Below are 25753 nucleotides of genomic sequence, written 5' to 3' on the forward strand. Positions count from 1 at the left end.
ATAAAAGTAGATTTAAAAATTTAAAGGATCACAGTTTTCTCTTTTTCTAAATACCCACACCTGATATACAGTCAATAATATCTAACTACAACAAAGCTACGACATCACGTCCGACCTCAATCTCCATTATTTCTGTTTTCAGATTTCTCCTTGTGATTAATCAACAAACAGCTTCTATTAATAATTTCTTTTAAAAGTATCAGTTTTTCTCTGCTTCCATACCTACAATTGTAACGGTCAATAATTTCTCAAATAAAGCTATGACCTACGACCTCTACCTGTCCACATTTTGCTAGATTGAACTTTGGTGGGTCGTGATATTACATCTATTGCGGAGACTAACCTCGGCACTGGTGGCTCGTGCAATATCCTGGTCATGTGACTTCTTAGATGTCTTAGATATTGCTATGGCTTCATCCTTCTCTGCTGTAATCTTCATAATTTGGTCTCTGTAACAGAAAAGCATTCATCACGTAAAATCCTCCCAGAATCCAGATCGTCACATTGATAAAACAAAGAGATCCCCATCATACAGTTGTTATTAGTTCTAGACATGGTTTGTCTTTTGTTCACTTTTCATCTCTTATATCTCTGTTACTTGTTTCAGGAAACTATAGTACCATATCAATCCTCAAATAAATCCCCTCCCCTATTGTTAAAGGTTTTTTTGTTTTGACTTTTTAGGTCACCTGAGAAGAAGTTTCAAGTGACCTATTCTAATCGCCTGTACTTTTCATCTCTTATATCTCTGTTACTTGTTTCAGGAAAATGTAGTACCGTATCAATCCTCCCCTATTGTTAAGTTTGGGAGAAAGAGGTACTGACTTACTTGTGGTCCGAGACTTATCTTTGGGCATAAACTCATTCACAATTAAAACTTCTGTTGCCGTGATTAGTCCCAAAACTTAAAATGTAAAACTAGGGACCAAGGGTAAGCAACATTTGTTAATTTAGATTCTTCAGTATTGAAGAAACTGCAATTGGGTATTTTTTTCTTCCATAAATAGTCATACATTACATTGTTACTACATGTTCCATTACATCAATTTCTGATGTTTAATATTCACTTATCAAGAACACGTATACCTCAGAGCAATTGTTGTAATTTTACTAAAACCATTAAATCTGTTGATCTATTAGGATGTCATATGATAAAAGGAGCCTGTATCATTACTGGTTTTTTTACCTCTACAAACGACGAAAAGATTTCCAAAATGTCTTTAACCTATATTGTGGCAGCAGATGCTATGGTGGACAGAACAGGGTTAAAACCTAGATATATAAGCTTGACTAAGTAGTATATATGGGGACATACAAAAGTGGTAACAGGAAATGTTTAGGACTGTACAGACCAAGGACGACAGAACTTAAATCACTGTCATCATAAGATCTGTCAGGGAGGAAAACATCACTGTCATTATAAGATCTGTCAGGGATGAAAACATCACTGTCATTATAAGATCTGTCAGGGATGAAAACATCGTCGTCATCATAAGATCTGTCAGGGATGAAAACATCACTGTCATTATAAGATCTGTCAGGGAGGAAAATATCACTGTCATAATAAGATCTGTCAGGGATGAAAACATCACCGTCATAATAAAATCTGTCAGGGATAAAAACATCGCCGTCATCATGAGATCTGTCAGGGATGAAAACATCACTGTCATCATAAGATCTGTCAGGGATGAAAACATCACTGTCGTTATAAGATCTGTCAGGGATGAAAACATCACCGTCATTATAAGATCTGTCAGGGATGAAAACATCACTGTCATCATAAGATCTGTCAGGGATGAAAACATCGTCGTCATCATGAGATCTGTCAGGGATGAAAACATCACTGTCATTATAAGATCTGTCAGGGATGAAAACATCACTGTCATCATAAGATCTGTCAGGGATGAAAACATCACCGTCATAATAAGATCTGTCAGGGATGAAAACATCACCGTCATCATAAGATCTGTCAGGGATGAAAACATCACAGTCATCATAAGATCTGTCGGGGATGAAAACATCACTGTCATTATAAGATCTGTCAGGGATGAAAACATCACCGTCACCATAAGATCTGTAAGGGATGAAAACTCACTTGTCCTCTTTAAGAGCTTTATCATATAAAGTCATCTTCTTTTCAGCTTCCTGCATTTTGCCCTGGTACCTGAAATGCATCAACACATTAAATGTCTCAGTAATTCACCAGAGATTTCTTAGACATTTCAAGACAGTTTATAGCAAGGATACACATGAAGATTTTCATAGAAAATGCAATGTTCTATGACGGAACCCTTTGTGACCAACAGCCAAGACATTTGAAAATATCCAACACGTTCAAATGCCTTGGCTTTTGGTCACATAGTGTTCCATCATAGAACATGGCTTTGTACCTGTAACGCTAGCCACCACCTTCGGCCCAGGTCAGCCAAAGGGTTCATGGTTGTTATTTCAACTACTACCCAAAATACTAGTCTTACTGTATCTAATTGTATTTTCTAGTACTGTTTATATATCATGTGATTGTATTTGTATTCTCTGTGTCTTGACAAAGGGGTGGATTGCCTAGAAAAATTGACATTTTTCATGTCCACACTGTTAGAATTACTTTGCCCCATATTAACATTTCAAGTAATTCGTATCCTGCAGACAAACCTTTGTAAGGATCCAGCGTTACCTGGATTATTACCTTAATATTACTTCTTTGACTCATGCTATTATTTAATGATATACCATGAAATGTAGATCAATATATATATATCTGGTTGACTGAAATAATGGTATCATTGTACTATCCGATGTGTCATGTTATACAAGGAAATCAAAGAATCTGAATATTTGGTCAATATTTATTGTTGTGAAAGACGACCGAATACACAATGTTATATATTCAATATCTATATTGATGACAATGGCAAGTGTAGTCTATGATCAACCTGTATAAGCACGTGAAATATGTCTGACTTGACCAAGTGTAGACTACCCCAATTACAGTCACGCATAGACAAACATCAACTTGGGGACCAGCTGACATAACACCTGCTCATCACATACATTCACAATAATATCATTATGCACTGGTTTTAACCATAAAGAAGGCATCTCTTTTCCCAACCGTTAACTCACTTTTTAAAATCTCTTAACTGAGATAATCACAGGTAAAGTTGTACTCTCCCCTGTTGATTTCCTCGTGACTGTGAGATAATCACAGGTAAAGTTGTACTCTCACCTGTTAATTACCTCGTGACTGTGAGATAATGACAGGTAAAGTTGTACTCTCCCCTGTTGATTTCCTCGTGACTGAGATAATCACCAGTACAGGTGTACTCTCACCTGTTGATTTCCTCGTGACTGTGAGATAATCACAGGTAAAGTTGTATTCTCACCTGTTGATTTCCTCGTGACTGAGATAATCACCAGTACAGGTGTACTCTCACCTGTTGATTTCCTCGTGACTGTGAGATAATCACAGGTAAAGTTGTACTCTCACCTGTTGATTTCCTCGTGACTGTGAGATAATCACAGGTAAAGTTGTACTCTCACCTGTTGATTTCCTCGTGACTGTGAGATAATCACAGGTAAAGTTGTACTCTCACCTGTTGATTTCCTCGTGACTGTGAGATAATGACAGGTAAAGTCGTACTCTCACCTGTTGATTTCCTCGTGACTGTGAGATAATCACAGGTAAAGTTGTACTCTCACCTGTTAATTTCCTCGTGACTGTGAGATAATCACAGGTAAAGTTGTACTCTCACCTGTTGATTTCCTCGTGACTGTGAGATAATGACAGGTAAAGTTGTACTCTCACCTGTTGATTTCCTCGTGACTGTGAGAAAATGACAGGTAAAGTTGTACTCTCACCTGTTAATTTCCTCATGACTGTGAGATAATGACAGGTAAAGTTGTACTCTCACCTGTTAATTTCCTCGTGACTGTGAGATAATCACCAATAAATGACAAGTGTATTCTCACCTGAGTACAGGTGTACTCTCCCCTGTTAATTACCTCGTGACTGTGAGATAATCACAGGCTAAGTTGTACTCTCACCTGTTAATTACCTCGTGACTGTGAGATAATGACAGGTAAAGTTGTACTCTCACCTGTTAATTACCTCGTGACTGTGAGATAATGACAGGTAAAGTTGTACTCTCACCTGTTAATTACCTCGTGACTGTGAGATAATGACAGGTAAAGTTGTATTCTCACCTGTTAATTACCTCGTGACTGTGAGATAATGACAGGTAAAGTTGTATTCTCACCTGTTAATTACCTCGTGACTGTGAGATAATGACAGGTAAAGTTGTACTCTCACCTGTTAATTACCTCGTGACTGTGAGATAATCACCAATAAATGACAAGTGTATTCTCACCTGAGTACAGGTGTACTCTCCCCTGTTAATTACCTCGTGACTGTGAGATAATCACAGGTAAAGTTGTACTCTCACCTGTTGATTTCCTCGTGACTGTGAGATAATGACAGGTAAAGTTGTACTCTCACCTGTTAATTACCTCGTGACTGTGAGATAATCACAGGTAAAGTTGTACTCTCACCTGTTAATTACCTCGTGACTGTGAGATAATGACAGGCTAAGTTGTACTCTCACCTGTTAATTTCCTCGTGACTGAGATAATCACCAGTACAGGTTTACTCTCACCTGTTAATTTCCTCATGACTGTGAGATAATCACCAGTAAATGACAAGTGTATTCTCACCTGAGTACAGGCCTACTCTCACCTGGGTACAGGTGTATTCTCACCTGTTAATTACCTCGTGACTGTGAGATAATCACCAGTACAGGTGTATTCTCACCTGTTAATTACCTCGTGACTGTGAGATAATCACAGGTAAAGTTGTACTCTCACCTGGATACAGGTGTATTCTCACCTGTTAATTTCCTCGTGACTGTGAGATAATCACCAGTACAGGTGTACTCTCACCTGTTAATTTCCTCGTGACTGTGAGACAACTGCTGTTGGAGACGACTCAGCTCCCCAATCATGGCTGTATACTTCTCCTCAAAGACCTTCTGATTCTTCTCAAATATCTCACTCCTGTTGTTCAAGTCTATTTCCATGTTCTGTCATAGCATAAACGTAAAAGATTATGTTTTGTACATATGTTCTTACATATGCATAGTGTATTTTTTATGTATAAATACATCAGAAACACAAGATTGGCAATTACTGTATTTACTGGGGTAAATGTTGTAGAACCAAACTTTCATATTTAAGTTTGGGTTTATTGCCTGAAAGATGTTATCACTGTAGTTAGGTCTTACTATGTATTAATACTGTAACACTTTGATTCAAAATACGGGTCAATCTTATTGCAGAATAATGAAATTGCATATATGATTTTTATTACTGTAGATTTATCTATCATTTCTGATCTGTAACTGAAAATACTTGAGTAGAAATATCCAACTTTCTCTCCTAACAGGGTATAACAATAAAACATAAAATTAAAAAGGATCATTTTTTCAAAGGTCATTCCTTCTTTCAGACATCAGAAACATGCACAATTTCTATTGATGGAATCTATGTCTGAACGATGATTATATGAGTGTTTGTGCCTACATGTAAAGAAATTAATGCCGAAATGTACAAGAAAAAGGTGCATCATACACAAATAATACCGTATGTCTTTGCAGTAATTAGTGATACTTCGGGTCAAATTAAGAAATTTCAGGACTTAATACTCGAAGAACTTTGGTTTATCTTGAAAGTAAAACTGTCTCAGAAATTAATGTAATGATTATAAATTTTACTACTTTGAAAAAATGCATATTTTCCAGTAAGTTTAATTTTGACGGCCTATAAACTTTAATCAAACGAAGGAATGCCCCTTTAACTTTGATGAGAATAAGATCATAGAAATAATTTTGTTTTTGACTTACCTGGTAATCCTGATTTCGTTTTTGAAGCAATATTGTTAGGTCCTGTAATTTTTTTGTAGCAATAAGTAGCTCCCTCTTGTAGGTGGTCTCTCTCCCTAACAGCTCGCAACATGTCCTCCTTGTAGGGCTCATAAGGGTCAGTCAGGGTACTAGCCGTCCTGGTTTCCACGGAAACTTGAACAGCCATTGTGGCCGTGACGGTGTGAGTTGTAAAAGGTTGAAGAGGAGGCTTGGTGCCAGGGTAGTTGTGGGACAATGGTGAGGGCTGTGTAAACATACCGGGGGATGTGGAACTTGTCTGTCCCATACTGAAGTTCATAGTGGTGTAGGGAGAGTATGCAGACAAAGATGGTGGCATGGCAATAGGTGGTGGGGGAAATGAGGAATAGGAAAGGTTGGAATTCTTGATAGAATCATCACCTGTCGACCAAATACTGCTGGTCGTCACAGATGGGAACCCTGTCACATTCATCGAATAACCCTTCTTTTTCTCATAATGGTTTTTCATATACTGATCTACCATACTTTTCTTGGTTTTTGTTGGAGGTGGACCCATGTTTTTCTGTGAACTCATATCCTGCCAAATATCTTGGCTGACTTGTTCTAGAGTCTTGGTCCGATCTGATTCACGGATCATGCCGTTCATCAACATCTCCTCCACTGTATCGTTGGCCAGCTCCTTCACAAATTTATTGTCCATGCGCTGGCATTCCTTTTGTGTAGCCATAGTAACTTCCTCCTTTAGTGTGTGGCCGAAATTTAGTCCAATCGGAGGAGGGCGAATCACAACTGGCGATACGGAAGGTGAGACCTCCGTGCGTCGAGACACATTAACTAGAGGCGAGCCTAGAGGGGCGGGTCTGTTCACAACAACAGAACTAGGTGAGCTATCTGTAGCAGATGGGACTGGCGACCCAATGGGACCAAAGCCCTGTCTGACAGCAGGAGAACCTGGCGCTGGCCAGGATGTGGGGCCGGGCGACATCCTTGGTGACGAACCATCACCAGGCCCACTATATGTGTTGGCCATCATTTCTGAAACGTCTGATTTATCAATGGAACTGAAACGTTGATCACTTTTATAAGATTTAGTCATTAGATCAGATATATCACTATTGCGATCACTAACATCGGACCTAGAGCTGCTTCGGCTCATTAAGTCTATCTTACTATCCACACTGAGGATCTTACCAGGAAGGTCCTGTCGGTCGTCTAACCCCCGCCCCTCAAACAAGTCCCCGCGACTACTTATGCTTTCCCTGTCAGATATACTGCTTTTCACACTCTCGGTATCATTTTCCGATGTCCAACGAATGTCTTCACATGCATCCATAGAGTTGTTTCCTTTAGGTCGCTTAAAAATATCAATATCGTCGATAGAATCCAGACTATCCAGGTCATGCATCCTTGATTCAGGCTTTGCATACTTCACAGGACTATTTAAACTAAAATCGTCCAAGCAATCTATACCTCCACCTTTCTTATAAGTAGCTTTCTCTGGAAACAAACGTGTACTAGCAGTCTCTATTGTTTTCGATTCATTTTCACTTTTACTGCCTACATTTTTATTGTCAGAGTTATCCCCCCTTTTGACATTCCATGCATTCGGTCTTTGTTTAGGTTCAAATTCCATAGCATTTGGATTTAAAGTATCACTCTTTCCACCAAAAATGGCATTCTTAGATTTGTCCCGAGCCAAAGAAATTGAACGTGCTTTACCAGCGTCGACCAACAAACACACAATGCTGTCAATCATTGCAAATTTCTTTGACTGTTGTAAGAACTGACTTAGTCCGCCAACCTTTGTCACACGATCCTTTGCCTCCGGTGGGAAATCTTCAAACATAGAGGTTATTTTAGTATCCTCAACATGAAGAGGTCCATGAGCCCGTAACAAATCTTCGAAGAACCTAAAAAATATATATATATAAAGTAAAGCATTCTTAAATTTTTTTGTAAATGCTCTGAATTTTTTTTTATGTTATAATTTTGATCAAAATATTATGATAAAAAACTTGAACACAAATTAACAGGTTTTTTTTCTTTTTTTTCTAATTTACAAACAAGAGATATCAAAATTAAGGAGTAGTTTATAGCAAAAATGTATGAGCCCCATAAAGGGCATCTTTGAACTCTAGAAATTTGCTTTTGTTATCTTAATAAATCAATAAAGGTTCAACTCTATATAATTGTTTTACAGAAAATAGGTTTAGGCCACATAAAGGGTAACAGCTATTTTTTAACTAAAAAGTGGTAAAGGCACATTTAGTTAGTTTGGGGTCCACAATGAATATATATCTATAATCTCTGTAAATATTCATATGAGCTACTAGACAACATAAAATATATAAACATAACTACTATGTATCATTTCCAACATAATATATAAGAACACTTACACAAAAAGGTTTTCTGTGATGTCATCAAAAGGAATCTCATGTTTGTGATAGGACCGTTCAAAGACATTCACTGAGTGTTCAAGGTTGTTAGGTACGGAGAAGGGTTCACGTCCGCCTCTGCTGAAGTTAATACATGTAATATCAGACAGTTAAGTGTACACTGCTAAAGTCAGCATCAGCAAAGCATGTGTTTGTCTTCACCTGTGGATTTTACCTCAAGGTTAGTTAAACCTACTGATGTTTATCAATGTGTGAAAACTGTTTTATGTTGTATATTTCTGAGTTTGCAATTTATCAATATTAGATGTAAATGTTTTTAATTTAAGTGTCTAAAACTTTCAATAATGAAACAGACAAAAGACTTAATCTTAGAATTTTAAGGTCAAATCCAAATTTACCATTTCACTGTTTTCTATGACCGACTTTTAATGTATGAATATACAGTGGAACTTCGTTAACTCGAAGTCGACGGGACCACGAAAAAACTTCGAGTTATCCGAGTGTTCGAATTAAGCGAGTTGTCGTATTTGGTGAAAAGTTTGGTCAATATTTGTCAACATTATATAATCATTATAACTTCGCTCTGTCGCTCATCAGTTTAGTGTGAAGACTGGTCAATACATGTAAATACATATGTAATGTTTCATTATGTCACTTGTAATTTGGTGTAGTTTTGCCGATATAGAGTCACGATAAAGGTTCTTTCACTTAGTCACTTCAATAACGATCTGATGTGCAAGTCATGTTTGCAAAAGGTAAACGATAAAACGGAATTCTACAAAATAACAAGTTATTAATGTCAAAACAAATAACCGTTTAAGTTTAACACAGATTGCATACAAAACGTAACAGAACCATTACCTTTTATTGGACATATATAAAATACTGTTTGATCGGCCTACTTACTTTTTATTGATAACCACGCCATTTCCATGTGTATTAGCACCGGAAGTTGGGCTGCGCATGTGCGTATAAAATGTTACTGTAACTGAGTTGGCGTTTTACCCGATTTAATAGACAGCACTGACCGTTACAGTTGTACTCTGAACACCTCGGCAGTAATTACGCTATTGTTTCAGCAGTTTAAAGATTTAATAGGCGCCGGTGACTGTGTCATTTCTACACCTGTAAAAACATTAGCCGGGTAGATCTACCGGTGTGTCAGAGATTAGTTCCGCTTGAGCAAACGGGTAGATGAGTTGTTGACTATCGTGTGTACTGATATCGGCGACCGCCTTGGGAAAATTACCTGATGTAAGTAAAGCAGTACTTTTTATCACCAAGACTTGTTGTTATAAGATTCAACCGACAATTTCTTTTATGAATTTATGAAACACTTATAATAGCATGTAGGTTAGTAGTGCCGATATGTTCAGTATTACAAACGGAATTAAGTTTTTAAAAAATGTCGGCGTTTGCCACCGATCGACGAAAATTATACTTCGAGTTATTCGAACATTTCAAGTAGGATTTTTATTGTTGGGACCAAATTTTTACTTCGTATTATCCGAGTTTTTCGAGTTATCCGAATTCGAATTATCCGAGTTTTGTTTACTAAGATAAAGAGAGAATTCGGCCGGGACCGGCGAGGTACTTCGAGTTAAGCGGGGTATTCGAGTTATCCGAGTTCGAGTTAACGAAGTTCCACTGTATTACTTTTCCCTGACTTATAACTTTGACCTCTGACCTCCGATATTGCTGTTGTTGTTCCTCCTCTTCATCAGCATTATGCTCCCCATACAGCTGTTTCTCATGGTCGTCAGAGAAGTTCACCTCCAGGGACAGTAACACTGGCTTTGTCCTTTCTCGTTCCTTCTTCTTTTTAGGCTTTTGTTTCTTTGCAATCTGATGAGCATAAATAATGATATACCAGAACTATCCTAACCTCAACAATAGACTTCATACCATATTTGTCCCGAGATAAGCTCCCTACCCAAGTTTAAATGTTTTGTATTAAAGTTTGGAAGGCCACTTCTAGCTTATTACTGAATCAAAATTGCTGTTTTTGCAATAAATACAGTATATCATAGCCAATATTGGATTTCTATGTATGACGATTCAGTCAACAGTCAAAACTCTTTCCCGACGTGTTGGGACCAACCTGCTGATCTGTTTCCCAAGGCCGCAAGCAATATGCAATTGACAACCCGCATTAAAATCCAATATTCAGATATACCATGTACTGTATGGTATCGCGGATTTTGGATTTTAGCTTCAGGTGATAATTACCAAATATAAATGTATAAGTGTCTGTGGCCATGGTCTGACTGACAGTAATAAGGTATTAATGTGTAGCATGGTGTTAGATACGGTCTCTATCTCTCAGCTGACGGAGCATAACTCTTTCGCTCAGATGGTAGAGCTGTGGATTATCATGCTGAAAACCTGACTACGATTCCTGCGGGGCACTTTTCTTTTACTATTGTGTCCAACAAAAATCTAACAGTGGTATTGAGAGACTCAAAAGCAGGTAAAATTGACATATTGGTCCCAACATTGAGATGAAAAAAGTTTATTGTTGACTGATATCAAAGTCATGAAACTGTTTTACCTGAATAACCAAACATAATCAGATATAGGCCATTTAAATATCAGATATAGAAGACCCTCGCATGATATCTCTAAATCATCATGTATCAGACATCGGCAATTACGATCAGAGAGGCGCTTCATCATGATCATTTGAATGCTTCAGTGACTTTTAATGTTTCATGCCAGTCAACAACTTTGACTGTTGACCTGCTTGTTACTATTTTCTAGCAATCTTACTGGGAAACAGTTGAAATACTTCAACTTACATTTACATAGAGATTCAATTAATAATATGTTAATGTAAGAATAGGACATTGGCATCTTCACTCAATAACACAACAATAATATAAAGACTATTTAAATATAGACCTTGTATTAGAATAATATAAAGACTATTTAAATGTAGACCTTGTATTACAATAATATAAAGACTATTTGAATATAGACCTCGTATTACAATAATATAAAGACTATTTAAATGAAGACTTTGTATTACAATAATATAAAGACTATTTGAATATAGACCTCGTATTACAATAATATAAAGACTATTTGAATATAGACCTCGTATTACAATAATATAAAGACTATTTGAATATAGACCTCGTATTACAATAATATAAAGACTATTTAAATGAAGACTTTGTATTACAATAATATAAAGACTATTTAAATGTAGATCTCGTATTATAATAATATTATGACTATATAAATATAGACCTTGTATTACAATAATATAAAGACTATTTAAATGTAGACCTTGTATTTATCCAGGTCGTCGTCATCATCATCCCGGCGGAGTACAGCTGTTGGTTTTGGTTTTTCCTCCCCGACCTCAGCACCTTCTACTTTACTCTCCTCTTTTTCTGTAGTATCTCCCACAACTGTCAATAAAACCACTGTTAGTCGACACAAAATAATAATACCTAAAAACAAAACCGTGTTACTAAGTCAAAACATCTACAGGCAGAACACAAGATCATTTACACTTATAACTTCGAAATACTTTTTAAAATATAAGTTTGAATACATTGTCAATGGGAGTTTTATTAATTAGATGATATTGACTACAATCAAAATTGTTTACACTGTCCTGTAGTTTTCATTTTGATGAAGCTGACAATAATTAAGTTTGAATACACCGTCCTTGTAGAGTTTTTCATTTTGATGAAACTGACTATAAATAAGTTTGAATACACCGTCTCGGCGAGTTTTTTTATTTTGATGAAACTGACTATAACTGTATTATAATTCATATACATGCATCTACGTAAAGATGTGATGTAGAGAGGAACTTCAATGGGAATATTTTTTCTTGACTTGACACTTCCTTTCAACATGTGTTTAGGTGTACATGAATAAACAATCTGGGTCTAGTGAACAAGACATAAAGACACAAGGTCTCTGCTACACCTCAGTATATCAGGAAACTCAAAAACTTTATACATATATATATATTTGGTTGTTTTGATGATTTTTTCTGTGTATACCTGTTTTAGTTGGGGCTGTTTTTTCTGTGTATACCTGTTTTAGTTGGGGCTGTTTTTTCTGTGTATACCTGTTTTAGTTGGGGCTGGTTTGACCTCAGTTTTCTCCTCTGTTTTATTATCCCCTAACATAGCATCAATATCCTCCACTAAATCGTCCGTCTCCTCTTTTAGTTCTCGCTTCCTTTTCTTCCTCAATTCTTTTCTCTCCATCTTTCGGTTAAGTTTGTATTCACTATGGACAAAAATATCTCATTATAACTTCATTACATTTATAATAGTGAACTTTCTATCAACATTAAAATTACTTCTTTAGGACTTTATTTCTAAAACTTCAAACAGAATTCCTTGAATTAGGTCTCTATATTCCAGTAAAATTGATATTCCATTGAAGAATCTAGAAACAAAACAATGCTATGCACTGGCAGAGGAAATGTGGAATATGATATGGTACTAATTGAGTAACAGATCATTTTTGTGGTGGTTCCTGTCCGAGGCAAAGAACTTTTTTTACCCTTTTAAAGCTATCAGAATTCAATATGCATAAAAATTCCATATAAAATGGTTTGATGTATACAATATTCTGAACTGTCTGAAAGCTATCAGTTTGTTCCATAGCATATAACTAACCAAAATTACCTTTTCTATCGACACATCATAATTTTTTCACTTGTTAAGTTTGTTCCATTATAGACCCTTTCTAGTAACCATTTATTGTCCATAATGTCCTTGCTTGTGTTAAGAATACAACAATACTTATCCAAGTAAGCACTATACCTGCAAGCTGGCAGCTTTTTGGGAGGAATCCTAGGCTTTACTGGTGGTTTGTAACTCTTGTCGGAATCAATCTGGAAGATTTAACAGAATTGTAGGTTTTCTTCATTAGTGACAGATTAGTGTACATTGGTCATATAGTACTTCTGATTGGAACTGATGACTGATTTTTCTCTTAATTTGAAGTTAATAAATTTTTGCCATAATATTAAAATTTCACAATTTAAGTGGGCAGAGGCCGTCAGAAAACTAAGAAAATAACACTGCTATCCAGCATATGTGGCTCAGTTCGGTGGACAGGGATATCTCAACCCAAGTGTAAGGGTTTGGTTTGTCAGCACGAGGCTTGCTGAGTGTTTGCCAGCTATACTCTTACACAGGGGTTGAGATATATCCATGTCCACAAAACAGACTCTCTCACTGACTTAAAAACATCACAAATCTTAACTCTCTCACTGACTTAATAACATCACAAATCTTAACTCTCTCACTGACTTAATAACATCACAAATCTTAACTCTCTCACTGACCTAATAACATCACAAATCTTCAGCTGTTGTGAAATCATTTCATCGTGCCATCATAACTGACCCACAAAATGTACATTGGATTTGATGACATTATCAATTTGTGACATCTAAAGAAAATGATGACGCTACGCTGTTATGAGTCACGTCACAGCAAGTGTGAGCTGTCGTTCCCAACCAAGTGTAAGATAGTTATCCAATCCCCAGCAACCAAAGGGTCAGCCTTCAAAGTATGTGAAAATTTAACTTTTTCATGTAGGTGTTGACAAAACATGACTGATTGTTACACTAATGGCATACTTACCTCCTTTGTGGTTTTGTCTTGTTTGAATATAATAATCTTAATAATGACAGCATGACATTCTGGTGTGGGACAATTCTTATCCAGCATCTCCTGTAATCGATGTTTTATCATGTAGTATCAGAAAACAAAATAATCACAAACAAAGTCTGAACAATACCCCGCCCCAAAATCAGATCACAGTCCATTGTCAATTAAAGATAACGCTTAACAATACCCCGCCCTACTCCTATAACATAAGAGGCCGCTGGTCGGCTCTTTTTCTATCGGATATTATTTTGCCGACTGCGACCTCTTATTTCCGAAGCACTAATTCTTTGATGCAGTTTCCGCCCGAAATCCGGGCGGAACTAAATATGCTTGAAAAAAACTCTTAAGAGGTTGACAGGTCATTACAACGATGTCTACGTATCATGTATGCAATATTTATCCCATATGTATGTCACAGACACAAATATATAGTATAATACGGTGTATAACACACAAAATACATGCCCATGTCGTTGTAGCACTTTTCTAGTCGTTTTTAAAAATGGCTGCCTAAAGGTTGATGCAAAATAGGTGTCATTATTTCAAACGGAACGAAATGATACGGACTTTGTTGTATTCCGCTTGTAGGACAGAGATTGTAATCCATTTTTGTATTAACCGACAAATCACGTGGTATTTCTACTATCACTACCGACAGTATTGTCTGCTTGAGCTCTGCTCCGCTTCGGAAGAAGAAAACTTCATAATTTGTGTTTTTTTTACGAAATTATTCTCATTTAATCATTCGATTATGGAAAGAAATATATATTGGACCCTGTGGATCATTTAAATGTAAGTTGACACGCTATGTTTTTTCAATATACGAACTTTGAAAATTTCATCGTCAGCATCGGGAAAATCAGCTATGGGCAGTTAGAGGTTACACGGCGCCTGTCAAAAGTATCTCGCCGTGTAAAACCTCTAACATTGTTGGAGTATACCCCGCCCCAAAACCAGTTCACAATTTATTGTCAATTAAAGATAATGCTTAACAATATCCCGCTCCAAAATCAGTTCACAATTTATTGTCAATTAAAGATAACGCTTAACAATACCAACCACAGAATCAGGTACTAGTTAACAAATTTACCTTGTCTGCAACCCGATCCATGTCTCCAAATTTACACTTGTACACCTTCCAGCACTGAGTGTGGAACTCTATGATACACTGGGAACCACAGCGAATCCTCACAAAGCCCTGAAATAAAACAAACTCTCACACTTATAAACCATCCTGAAACTATCTTTTTTTTCTGCTGACAAATTGTCAAACACTTTTTTTCTTTTTACATAAAATCTAATAAAAATCAAATATTCAATGAAATTTATTGTCCTAACACTAATAGAATTACACATTTCATTAACACAAAAATATTTTTATTTTTACTTTAATTTTTCATTTTTATTTCTTTTTATTATCAAACTTCTGAAAAACCTTCACAACACCAGGAATTAAACATGGTGTCCTACTAGAACAAGACATCTACACAATACATATTTTTCATCCTTATGTTTCTTTATTATCAAACTTCTATGGAAAACCATCAGGAGAAATCATAAGGAATGAAATGTCTATTACTATAAACCCCACAGAAATCTAATATCTACCTTGAAGTCTGGATCCATTAAGTAGATAACCGTCCTCTTGTCTTCATCATCACTATGGTAACGACAACGTGCATCAGCTGGTGGAGGGTATTTACATCGTAATTTCAACTGCTCAATGCGTTTCTGGAAACAACAAGTGGCTCATTTTTTACTGTCAGCATTTCTTAGTGTAGAACATCAAAGGTTGATCTTTCATTGTAAAATGTGACTTTTTTCTTTATAATGATTAACCATCTTTTAGGATGAATGGACTACCAGTGTTGGGGACTCTTGATTACATTGTAACTTCTGTAATCATTCTTTAATATATATATAGATGTAGTATTGTGCACTAAATAAAGAATTTTACTTTTAAAAATTCTATACTTTTTTCCCCAATTATTCAAAACCTCAAAGTTTATTTATCAGGGTAATAAGACTGTTTTCCATGTAGAGTGTGAGTGTTGGGAAAACAAGACTTTGTACTTTCATTACTATTTCACAAGTCCCTATATAATCCACCAGTGTAGATTCTGGTTGTCTAGAAATCTTACCTTAAGAACATTGTGTGTGTTCTCCTCAATCTTGTTTTTGGTGCCTGGCCACATGACAGGGGTGAGTTTGGTGTTATTGGTAATCTTCCATGCATCCGCTAATGGTACCTTCGCCTCAGAAAATCTACAAAAACATTTATCCCATTTTATATGATGTTTGTTTATTCCCAGTTTCGACATGCATGATTCCTCAGTTAGAATTTTATTTTTTCGACTAATGATCCTTCAAAAATTCAACCAATGATTTCTGTCCTGATTTTAATGAAGAATTCAGTTTCTTATGTAATTTAAATTTTACCTTCGACAAAACTTTTTAGCCAATTTTAACCAATTATTGAAGGAGAAAAATGTTAAGTCCTACGAATTGCCAAAGCCATAAAACATTTTATTTTTAGTGAAATCCGTGTTTTTTTCCCCATGAATTTCCCAAGCTCAAGATTTGTCATTTTTACAGTGAAATGTGCGATCTGTATTCCTACTGAAATATTTTCAGGAATTGAACATTACTATAAACTAGATATCATTACTGAACATTTATTGTCTCAATGAAATTTTCCTAGACACAATATAATTATCCAGAAACAAAACCTATGTCCATACCTGTTTAGAGCAACAAATGCTTTAGCTCTACCATAATGGGCAAGAGGGAACTTTGTCTCCGGATGGTTAGCAAGAATGTCTTCAAACTTCTCCATACCCTCCATAATAAACTATAGTAAAATGAAAGCAGAGACTTAAAAATACAGTCCATAATAAATCATCAAATCAAAGTGAAAGTAGAGACTTAATAATACAGTCCATAATAAATCATATCAAAGTGAAAGTAGAGGTTTAATATGTTTAATATCAAATGCAATTTTCAATGTGTATAATCTTTACACATGAATGTAGTGATTTGGGAGATCATTATCAGATATGTAGGTAAAAAGAGAATTTTATTTGATAACACAAAATTAGTCTCTTAAATCTCTAAACTTGATTTCAGTATTTCCTTGTTTTTTTTCTTAAGTTTTTACTTATGTTCGCAACAAAAACCAAAGGGAGATAACTGACCTTGTATGTGCCGGTAGACACAGCTGATTCCCCACAGGCATACTTGAGGGCGACCACATCATGGAGGTCCATGTCAAAATGCTGAAATATAAAATTAGATATTAATGGCAGCTGTAGTGATATTAAATACACACATGAGGACAATGGGAGGGAGTGATTCTTCATACATTATATTGATTTGGGGGGGGGGGGGGGGGGGGTGGAAGAGATATTTGTAATTACAGGGCTTTTTCCACTGGTTTGGGAAAGGGCCTTTTCTTCTTTTTGTCTAGTTTTAGGAAGAAAATTTGTGAATTGAGAGATTTTTCCAGGGGTAAACTGCCATTTTTGGGAATGAGGATTCAATATGAAACAACTTCAATTGGGAATGGGGCCCAATAACGGCCCCAAAGAGCCGCCAGAAAAAGCCCTGAATTTTAACACATAAGTAGAGGACATGCACAATCATTCTATCATTCATACTAGGCGGACTTATCTTTCACATGAAATGGGACCAGGGAGGTATACAAACTAAATGAGAGGAGGGTAGGAAAGTTCTCATAATTCTGAGTTTGAAATCTTGTGATGAGTCTCGTATTTGTCCATTTGAATTATTGAGTATAGATTGAGGTGATGACCTACCTTGGGTTTGTACTGGCCTACAAGATCTAAAGCCTTGTCATACATGGTGACTGCATTTTTTAGAACACCGTTGGAATAAGCATCATTTCCATCGGCAAGAAGCTTCTTCATTTCGCCAATCTCTGAGGCTTTGACTGGAACCTCGGGCTTCTTCTTACCGTTGGTTTTCTGATGAACCTGTAATTATGATCAATTTGTTAGGGTAGGAGAAAATATTCTACAACCTCTTTCCCTCTACTACAAACTTTCCCAGTCTTCTGTGTTAAAACCTAGTCAGTAACTAGACTTTTGTTTATGAGTGTTTACCAGTTTTTCTATAGCTAATTCAGTATAAATTCTAGCTTTACATGATGGCACACACCAACTCTGACTCACAGGTGCTTGCATAGAAAATGTGAATTTTGAAAATTTTTGATATGGCAGTAGTACACATAACACTGCCATATCATTTTCTCTTTGACCCTTGACTGTCCTTTTTTTTCTTACATATTTTAAGTGATATTTGCCAGATACACTCTTTCTTTCTCAGTTCGAAATTTTTCATTTCTTTTAGTGGAAAATACGGCAAAAATGCTTTGGGAATAAGGTTGTTTTGCACACTCAGCCATACAGGCAGGACAACACTGAGAGTCTAGAACCTGACACTACACACAGCATTGTACAGACTGTACCTGTACCAGAAATTAAGAAATCTTCTGTTACATCAACCAACTTTTATATTGTGTACTTCTATTTCTTTTCGTATTGAAATGTAAAATCGAGTCAGTAACTGAATTGAGTCCACTGTATTTTAAAATACTATCATGTTTCATTTTTTAAGTCCATATCTATATTCTAGAAATCTCGGAATCTGCAGACAAACTTACTATTCAAAATATAATGGTCTCATATGTTGTCTTCAACTGTTGAAAACCGAAATGCTACTTTGGTTAATAGAAAAAGGTTTTTTTAACAGACCCAAGTCCTTTAGAACTGACTTAGAGTCCCTACCTTTGGTGACGCATGTCCGTTCTGTTTGACCTCTGGTACAAGAACCGGAGGAGGCACCTGAAACATCAACACGAGTGTTACTTCTAAATTAGATAAATGTGTTGTTATTCAAAAATGTTTAATTATTTTACAACAATTGTGAAGCAAGTTACAATCAATCAATTTATCTATTAAGTGTCATATATCACAATTACATTACACAAGTATAGAGCTACATTCACTTATATCAATCAAGCTTGCTGGCATGGATGGAAGCATGCACCCGAGAAAACGCAAGTAATCACACAAGTGATTCCTGTTCATGTTCAATCGGGATATTGGACCCTAGCCAGCTAGATGAAAGCAAGCGTCTTACCTGACCAGCCAACTGTTGTACTTTAATAATACATTCACAAGTTAAATTTAGAGTGATTTTTTTAACGATTCCTCGTAGATATAAATATTACCAGTTGAGTATCCACCTTGATATATTTCCCATTCTGGTTCTTTTTAACAACCTCTTCAACATCGTCCTCATCATCATCGTCGTCGTCGACCAGTTCTGGGGGGTCCTTGAACACATAAATATCACCACATAAAACCAATGATGAGGTCTGCACATTAATTACTGAAAACATAAATATAGTACCAATCTTAAGTTTTCTAATCAAAGCCAGGTTTTGCTTTAAAAGTTTACCCATCTTTAGCTTTCCAACTAGAGAATGGTTTTGTTTTAATAGAGTACTAATCTTTAGTTTTCTAATTAAAGAGTGGTTTTGCTTTAAAAGTGTACCCATCTTTAGCTTTCCAACTAGAGAATGGTTTTGTTTTAATAGAGTACCAATCTTTAGTTTTCTAATTACAGACTGGTTTTGTTTTTTTCTAATTAGAGACAGGTTTTATTATTTCAGAGTTAACTGTTAAGGGAGACATAAGTAAGAAACTGAGACAGGTCTATAAGACATGATTGCCACTACTCCTATTGCATGGCGACCTTTGACTCTTTAATCTTAATGCCACTACTCCTATCACATGGCAACCTTTGACTCTTTAATCTTAATGCCACTACTCCTATCACATGGCAACCTTTGACTCTTTAATCTTAATGCCACTACTCCTATCACATGGCAACCTTTGACTCTTTAATCTTAATGCCACTACTCCTATTGCATGGCGACCTTTGACTCTTTAATCTTGATTCATGACCAGCAGAATTTGATCAGATTTGAAGTGATGTTATGCTACTATAGCATAAATACATTGTCATTGATTCAGAATGAGACATACATTTCCTCCCCGTTAGAAATAGCAACAGTGACCTTGACCCAAAAACCCTGAAACTCAAACTTAAAAAAGATATTATGATCCTTTATCATTGTACAAAGATCGAAATCCCTCAAAGAATGAAGCCGCTATAACACGGACAAACTCTGGCTTTACGTACGTACAAGACAGAGGGAGACAAAATTTATAGTCTTCCATGCTAGGAGACAGCATGTACCATCTGTACACCAGGGCAAACTCAAGGTAACACTTACCTCATCAGAAGATGTGTCCTCTGGAACAGAGTCTACTGGCTGCTTATCAAACTCACTGAAAACCAGAACATGATGGTAAGTTAACAGAAATTATCAGATGAAGCTCCAGGCCATGTCATTGTATCTACATTAACCTTATCAGATTAAGCTACGGGCCATGTCATCGTATCTACCTTAACCTTAATATCAGATGAAGCTCCAGGCCATGTCATTGTATCTACATTAACCTTAATATCAGATGAAGCTCCAGGCCATGTCATCGTATCTACCTTAACCATAACACATGTAATGCAAGTTTATCATACAAAATTAAGACACCAAGATTCGTACAGATATTTTTCACATACCAAACACATTTTAACTCATAAGATTATAAGAAATATCAAACTTTCAAAATCATGTTTCATGGCTACTGGTTTGTGTCAGATGACTGACAGAGATTATGTCGGCTTATTGAACATTTTAACACTATGTACAAGCCACGCTAGTCTGTTCCTGAAGCCGAGAGACTGTATTTAACAATATATACAAGCCACACTGACTCACTCCGACAGCTGAGTGATGAAGAGACCATATTTAACACTATGTACAAGCCACACTGACTCACTCTGACAGCTGAGTGATGGAGAGACCATATTTAACACTATGTACAAGTCACACTGACCAGCTCCGACAGCTGAGTGATGGAGAGACCATATTTAACACTATGTACAAGCCACACTGACCTGCTCCGACAGCTGAGTGATGGAGAGACCATATTTAACACTATGTACAAGCCACACTGACCCACTCCATCAGCTGAGTGACAGAGACTGTATCTAACACTATGTACAAGTCACACTGACCCGCTCAGTCAGCTGAGTGAGAGAGACTGTATTTAACACTATGTACAAGCCACACTGACCTGCTCCGACAGCTGAGTGATGGAGAGACCATATTTAACACTATGTACAAGCCACACTGACCTGCTCCAACAGCTGAGTGATGGAGAGACCATATTTAACACTATGTACAAGCCACACTGACCTGCTCCAACAGCTGAGTGATGGAGAGACCATATTTAACACTATGTACAAGCCACACTGACCCACTCCATCAGCTGAGTGACAGAGACTGTATCTAACACTATGTACAAGTCACACTGACCCGCTCAGTCAGCTGAGTGAGAGAGACTGTATTTAACACTATGTACAAGCCACACTGACCTGCTCCAACAGCTGAGTGATGGAGAGACCATATTTAACACTATGTACAAGTCACACTGACCAGCTCCGACAGCTGAGTGATGGAGAGACCATATTTAACACTATGTACAAGCCACACTGACTCACTCCGACAGCTGAGTGATGGAGAGACCATATTTAACACTATGTACAAGCCACACTGACCTGCTCCGACAGCTGAGTGATGGAGAGACCATATTTAACACTATGTACAAGCCACACTGACCTGCTCCAACAGCTGAGTGAGGGAGGACATTTAACACCTATGTTCAAGCCACACTAACCTGTTCCTTTTAATTTATTTAAGACTTTTCAAGAATAAAATCCAAGACCTGTTCAGGTTTGCATGAACCCTTGCTTAATGACTTACCCCATGGCTTTGAATGCCCTTGACAAGTTGATGACGCGCTTCTCTCCGGGAAGGTTCCTTATATGAGGGGGTAAATTTGCCACGTCGTCATCATCAAACGTAGTTTCCTCTATAACTTTTCTGATCTTTTCGTCCGTTTCTTTCGATTCCTTCGCCATTCTGAAGTCCTTTCCCTGGTGCTCTAGGTCACGGATATTACTGTCAGTGGCCAGTTTGTTATTTTTACAGATCTCTAGACCCTTCTTGTTAGCCTGTATAGCCTGGTCCAGTCTGCCCAACTCATTAAAGGCTTGAGCATATCTGTAGTGACCCTGTACAAAAACATTACACCAATAAAATCTCAAGGATATGAAGTTTAGGATATTTTTCTGTATTACTACTTTTGGAAAAAAAATTTGTTCAGTCAAGTACTCATTTCAGAATGTAGGTAAGTTGTATTTGTATCATCAAATTAAATATTCACCTTCGGCCAATCTGGTTTCAGAATAACAGCTCTTCTTCCATCAGCCAAGGCCTCCCTGTAAATATCATACATTAATCAGTATCCTCTTGTATATACAGACAACACTTCCCTGTAAATATCATACATCAATCATTATCATCTTGTATAGTTCAGTTATAGTAGCAATACAAAGTATACACAACTTTCAGTTAATAAAAATTTCACACTTTACTAATATTGCAAAGCTGCATTCATTGAATTTGAAGTTCTGCCTATCATAGGTAGGTTACAACCTCACATTATTTATCTGTATTCTACTTTAATATCTAAATTACTTCTATGGGCACACTGGTTTCTTACCTGAACTTCTTTAGTCGATTGTAAGTCTGAGCTCTGTTCCCAAAGAAGATGTGGTTAAAAGGACTAAAATTCAGAAAGGAGAAGGAAAATGATCAGTAATTGAAACCCATTCCACATATGTAAATAAACACAGATATTATTTTACACTTAGTTTTATAATCCATAACACAGTCAACTTTGAAATGAGGTGGTAATAACAAAATTTTAGTAATAAATGAAGCATTTTTTAGCAAAATATTTTCTTAATCAGGAATAATGAACCCAGAAAATTATGTTTTTCTGGTATTATAAATTAATTGTAACCAAAGTTTACTGTATGGGATGCTCACTACAAAATTCAAAAATAAAGCTGTCAGGACACAAAAAAAACCTCTTTTTGTCATAGTCAATGGCTGATCTGACCCCCGACCCCCACTGATGTATCGGACACTCACTCTGCCTTCGCGGCCTTCGTGTAGTAGTCGATAGCCGTTGAAAACTTTCCATGCTGGTATTGTTCATTACCAGCATCCTTAAATTTCATAGGATCAGTGCCATCCTGAAACAAAGAATTACACATAAATGTATGTCTCATTTCTCCCACTAAGACACATAAATATATGTCTCAATTCTCCCACTAAGACACATAAATATATGTCTCATCTCTCCCACATGTCTCATCTCTCCCACTAAGACAATAAATATATGTCTCATCTCTCCCACTAAGACACATAAATACATGTCTCAATTCTCCCACTAAGACACATAAATAATGTCTCATTTCTCCCACTAAGACACATAAATATATGTCTCATCTCTTCCACTAAGACACATAAATACATGTCTCATTTCTCCCACTAAGACACATAAATACATGTCTCATTTCTCCCACATAGACACATAAATATATGTCTCATCTCTCCCACTAAGACACAAATATATGTCTCATCTCTCCCACTAAGACACATAAATATATGTCTCATCTCTCCCACTAAGACACATAAATGTGTCTCATCTCTCCCACTAAGACACATAAATATATATCTCATCTCTCTGACTAAGACACATAAATACATGTCTCATCTCTCCTACTTAGACACATAAATATATGTCTCATCTCTCCCACTAAGACACATAAATATATGTCTCATCTCTCCCACTAAGACACATAAATATATGTCTCATCTCTCCCACTAAGACACATAAATATGTCTCATCTCTCCCACTAAGACACATATATATATGTCTCATCTCTCCCACTAAGACACATAAATATATGTCTCATCTCTCCCACTAAGACACATAAATATATGTCTCATCCTCCCACTAAGACACATAAATATGTCTCATCTCTCCCACTAAGACATTTAAATATGTTCTCATCTCTCCCACTAAGACACATAATATATTCTCATCTCTCCCACTAAGACACATAAATATATGTCTCATCTCTCCCACTAGACACATAAATATATGTCTCATCTCTCCCACTAAGACACATAAATATATGTCTCATCTCTCCCACTAAGACACATAAATATATGTCTCATCTCTCCCACTAAGACACAAAATATGTCTCATCTCTCCCACTAAGACACATAAATATATGTCTCATCTCTCCCACACTAAATAGTCATCATATAATAATATGTCTCATCCTCCCACTAAGACACATAAATATATGTCTCATCTCTCCCACTAAGACACATAAATATGTCTCATCTCTCCCACTAAGACACATAAATATATGTCTCATCTCTCCCACTAAGACACATAAATATATGTCTCATCCTCCCACTTAGACACATAAATATATGTCTCATCTCTCCCACATGTCTCATCTCTCCCACTAAGACACATATATATATGTCTCATCTCTCCCACTAAGACACATAAATATATGTCTCATCTCTCCCACTAAGACACATAAATATGTCTCATCCTCCCACTTAGACACATAAATATGTCTCATCTCTCCCACTAAGACACATAAATATATGTCTCATCTCTCCCACTTAGACACATAAATATGTCTCATCTCTCCCACTAAGACACATAAATATGTCTCATCTCTCCCACTAAGACACATAAATATGTCTCATCTTTCCAACTAAGACACATAAATATATGTCTCATCTCTCCCACCAAGACACATGAACATGTCTCATCTCTCTCACTAAGACACATAAATATATGTCTCATCTCTCTCACTTAGACAATGCAGTAAAACTGAACTCCAAAAGTCACTAAAGTTCCCAAAAACCACCAAAAATCTAAAAAAAATTAATAGTATGACAGTACCTAGTACATATTTTAGACATGTGTTAATATTGACAAATTGCAAAATAAATACTTATTTTCACAAAATCACTAATTCTCAAAATTCACCTAAATACGTCATTTTTACCCCAAAAATCACTCTTTCTGAAAGTGAAAGGAAAATACATTTGCTATGATGGAATTCTTTCTGATATGACAATAAATTGATTAGTAAATCAATGAAGATTTTATATCTATTTCTCAAAATCGTAATCTGATGGATGTGTTGAAATGTCCATACTACAATGCAACTATATTCCAGGTTTGATCGAAATAACATTGATTGTTGAGAAATCGAGCTAAATACAAACCTTTAAAGTACAGATACCAAGCGTCCCTAAATTCCTGTCACGAACTTCATTCATTGTAGGAATCAATTAACTACAAACAAGTTCACTTACCTTTGACCGGACACTTCTTCTTATTTCTTCGGTAAAATCTTTAGCTTCTTTAGCCAACGACATAACCACCATTTCATCTGAAATTAGAAAAACAAAATAAGATGCAATATCTTAGAACACCTGTAAAAAAAATTTAAAAAAGTAATTATAAATTATCTTTCATATTAGAGTATAAATATATGTCTCATCTCTCCCACTAAGACACATAAATATATGTCTCATCTCTCCCACTAAGACACATAAATATATGTCTCATCTCTCCCACTAAGACACATAAATATAGAGTAAATAAGATGCAATATCTTAGAACACCTGTAAAAAAAATTTAAAAAAGTAATTATAAATTATCTTTCATATTAGAGTAGATTGTTTCATGACAATTAAATATTTTCA

At 36.2% G+C, this 25753-nt stretch overlaps 1 protein-coding gene across 4 annotated transcripts in view; it reads right to left on the bottom strand.

Moving 5' to 3' along the window:
* Positions 1 to 343: 343 nt before the first annotated feature.
* LOC117340273 (E3 ubiquitin-protein ligase TTC3-like) overlaps positions 344 to 25753 on the bottom strand; it is a 36705-nt gene continuing 11295 nt past the window's right edge. For 3 of the 4 annotated variants that reach the window (XM_033902034.1, XM_033902031.1, XM_033902035.1), the window contains exons 7-30: positions 25361 to 25437; positions 23096 to 23199; positions 22662 to 22724; positions 22323 to 22377; positions 21860 to 22170; positions 20267 to 20321; positions 19196 to 19300; positions 18750 to 18806; positions 17760 to 17936; positions 17139 to 17219; positions 16686 to 16795; positions 16086 to 16209; positions 15553 to 15675; positions 15035 to 15142; positions 13918 to 14007; positions 13090 to 13160; positions 12384 to 12547; positions 11585 to 11709; positions 9981 to 10138; positions 8294 to 8410; positions 5895 to 7804; positions 4936 to 5075; positions 2096 to 2164; positions 344 to 449 (exon numbers count right to left, since the gene is read on the bottom strand). In XM_033902034.1, coding sequence (XP_033757925.1) covers positions 5044 to 5075; positions 5895 to 7804; positions 8294 to 8410; positions 9981 to 10138; positions 11585 to 11709; positions 12384 to 12547; positions 13090 to 13160; positions 13918 to 14007; positions 15035 to 15142; positions 15553 to 15675; positions 16086 to 16209; positions 16686 to 16795; positions 17139 to 17219; positions 17760 to 17936; positions 18750 to 18806; positions 19196 to 19300; positions 20267 to 20321; positions 21860 to 22170; positions 22323 to 22377; positions 22662 to 22724; positions 23096 to 23199; positions 25361 to 25437 — 4217 coding nt within the window. In that variant the 3' untranslated portion in view covers positions 344 to 449; positions 2096 to 2164; positions 4936 to 5043. The remainder of the gene's footprint in view (positions 450 to 2095; positions 2165 to 4935; positions 5076 to 5894; positions 7805 to 8293; positions 8411 to 9980; positions 10139 to 11584; positions 11710 to 12383; positions 12548 to 13089; positions 13161 to 13917; positions 14008 to 15034; positions 15143 to 15552; positions 15676 to 16085; positions 16210 to 16685; positions 16796 to 17138; positions 17220 to 17759; positions 17937 to 18749; positions 18807 to 19195; positions 19301 to 20266; positions 20322 to 21859; positions 22171 to 22322; positions 22378 to 22661; positions 22725 to 23095; positions 23200 to 25360; positions 25438 to 25753) is intronic. The other variant, XM_033902033.1, reaches the window with a different exon arrangement.

The sequence above is a fragment of the Pecten maximus genome, chromosome 13 (assembly GCF_902652985.1).
Source record: "Pecten maximus chromosome 13, xPecMax1.1, whole genome shotgun sequence".
NCBI lineage: Eukaryota > Metazoa > Mollusca > Bivalvia > Pectinida > Pectinidae > Pecten > Pecten maximus.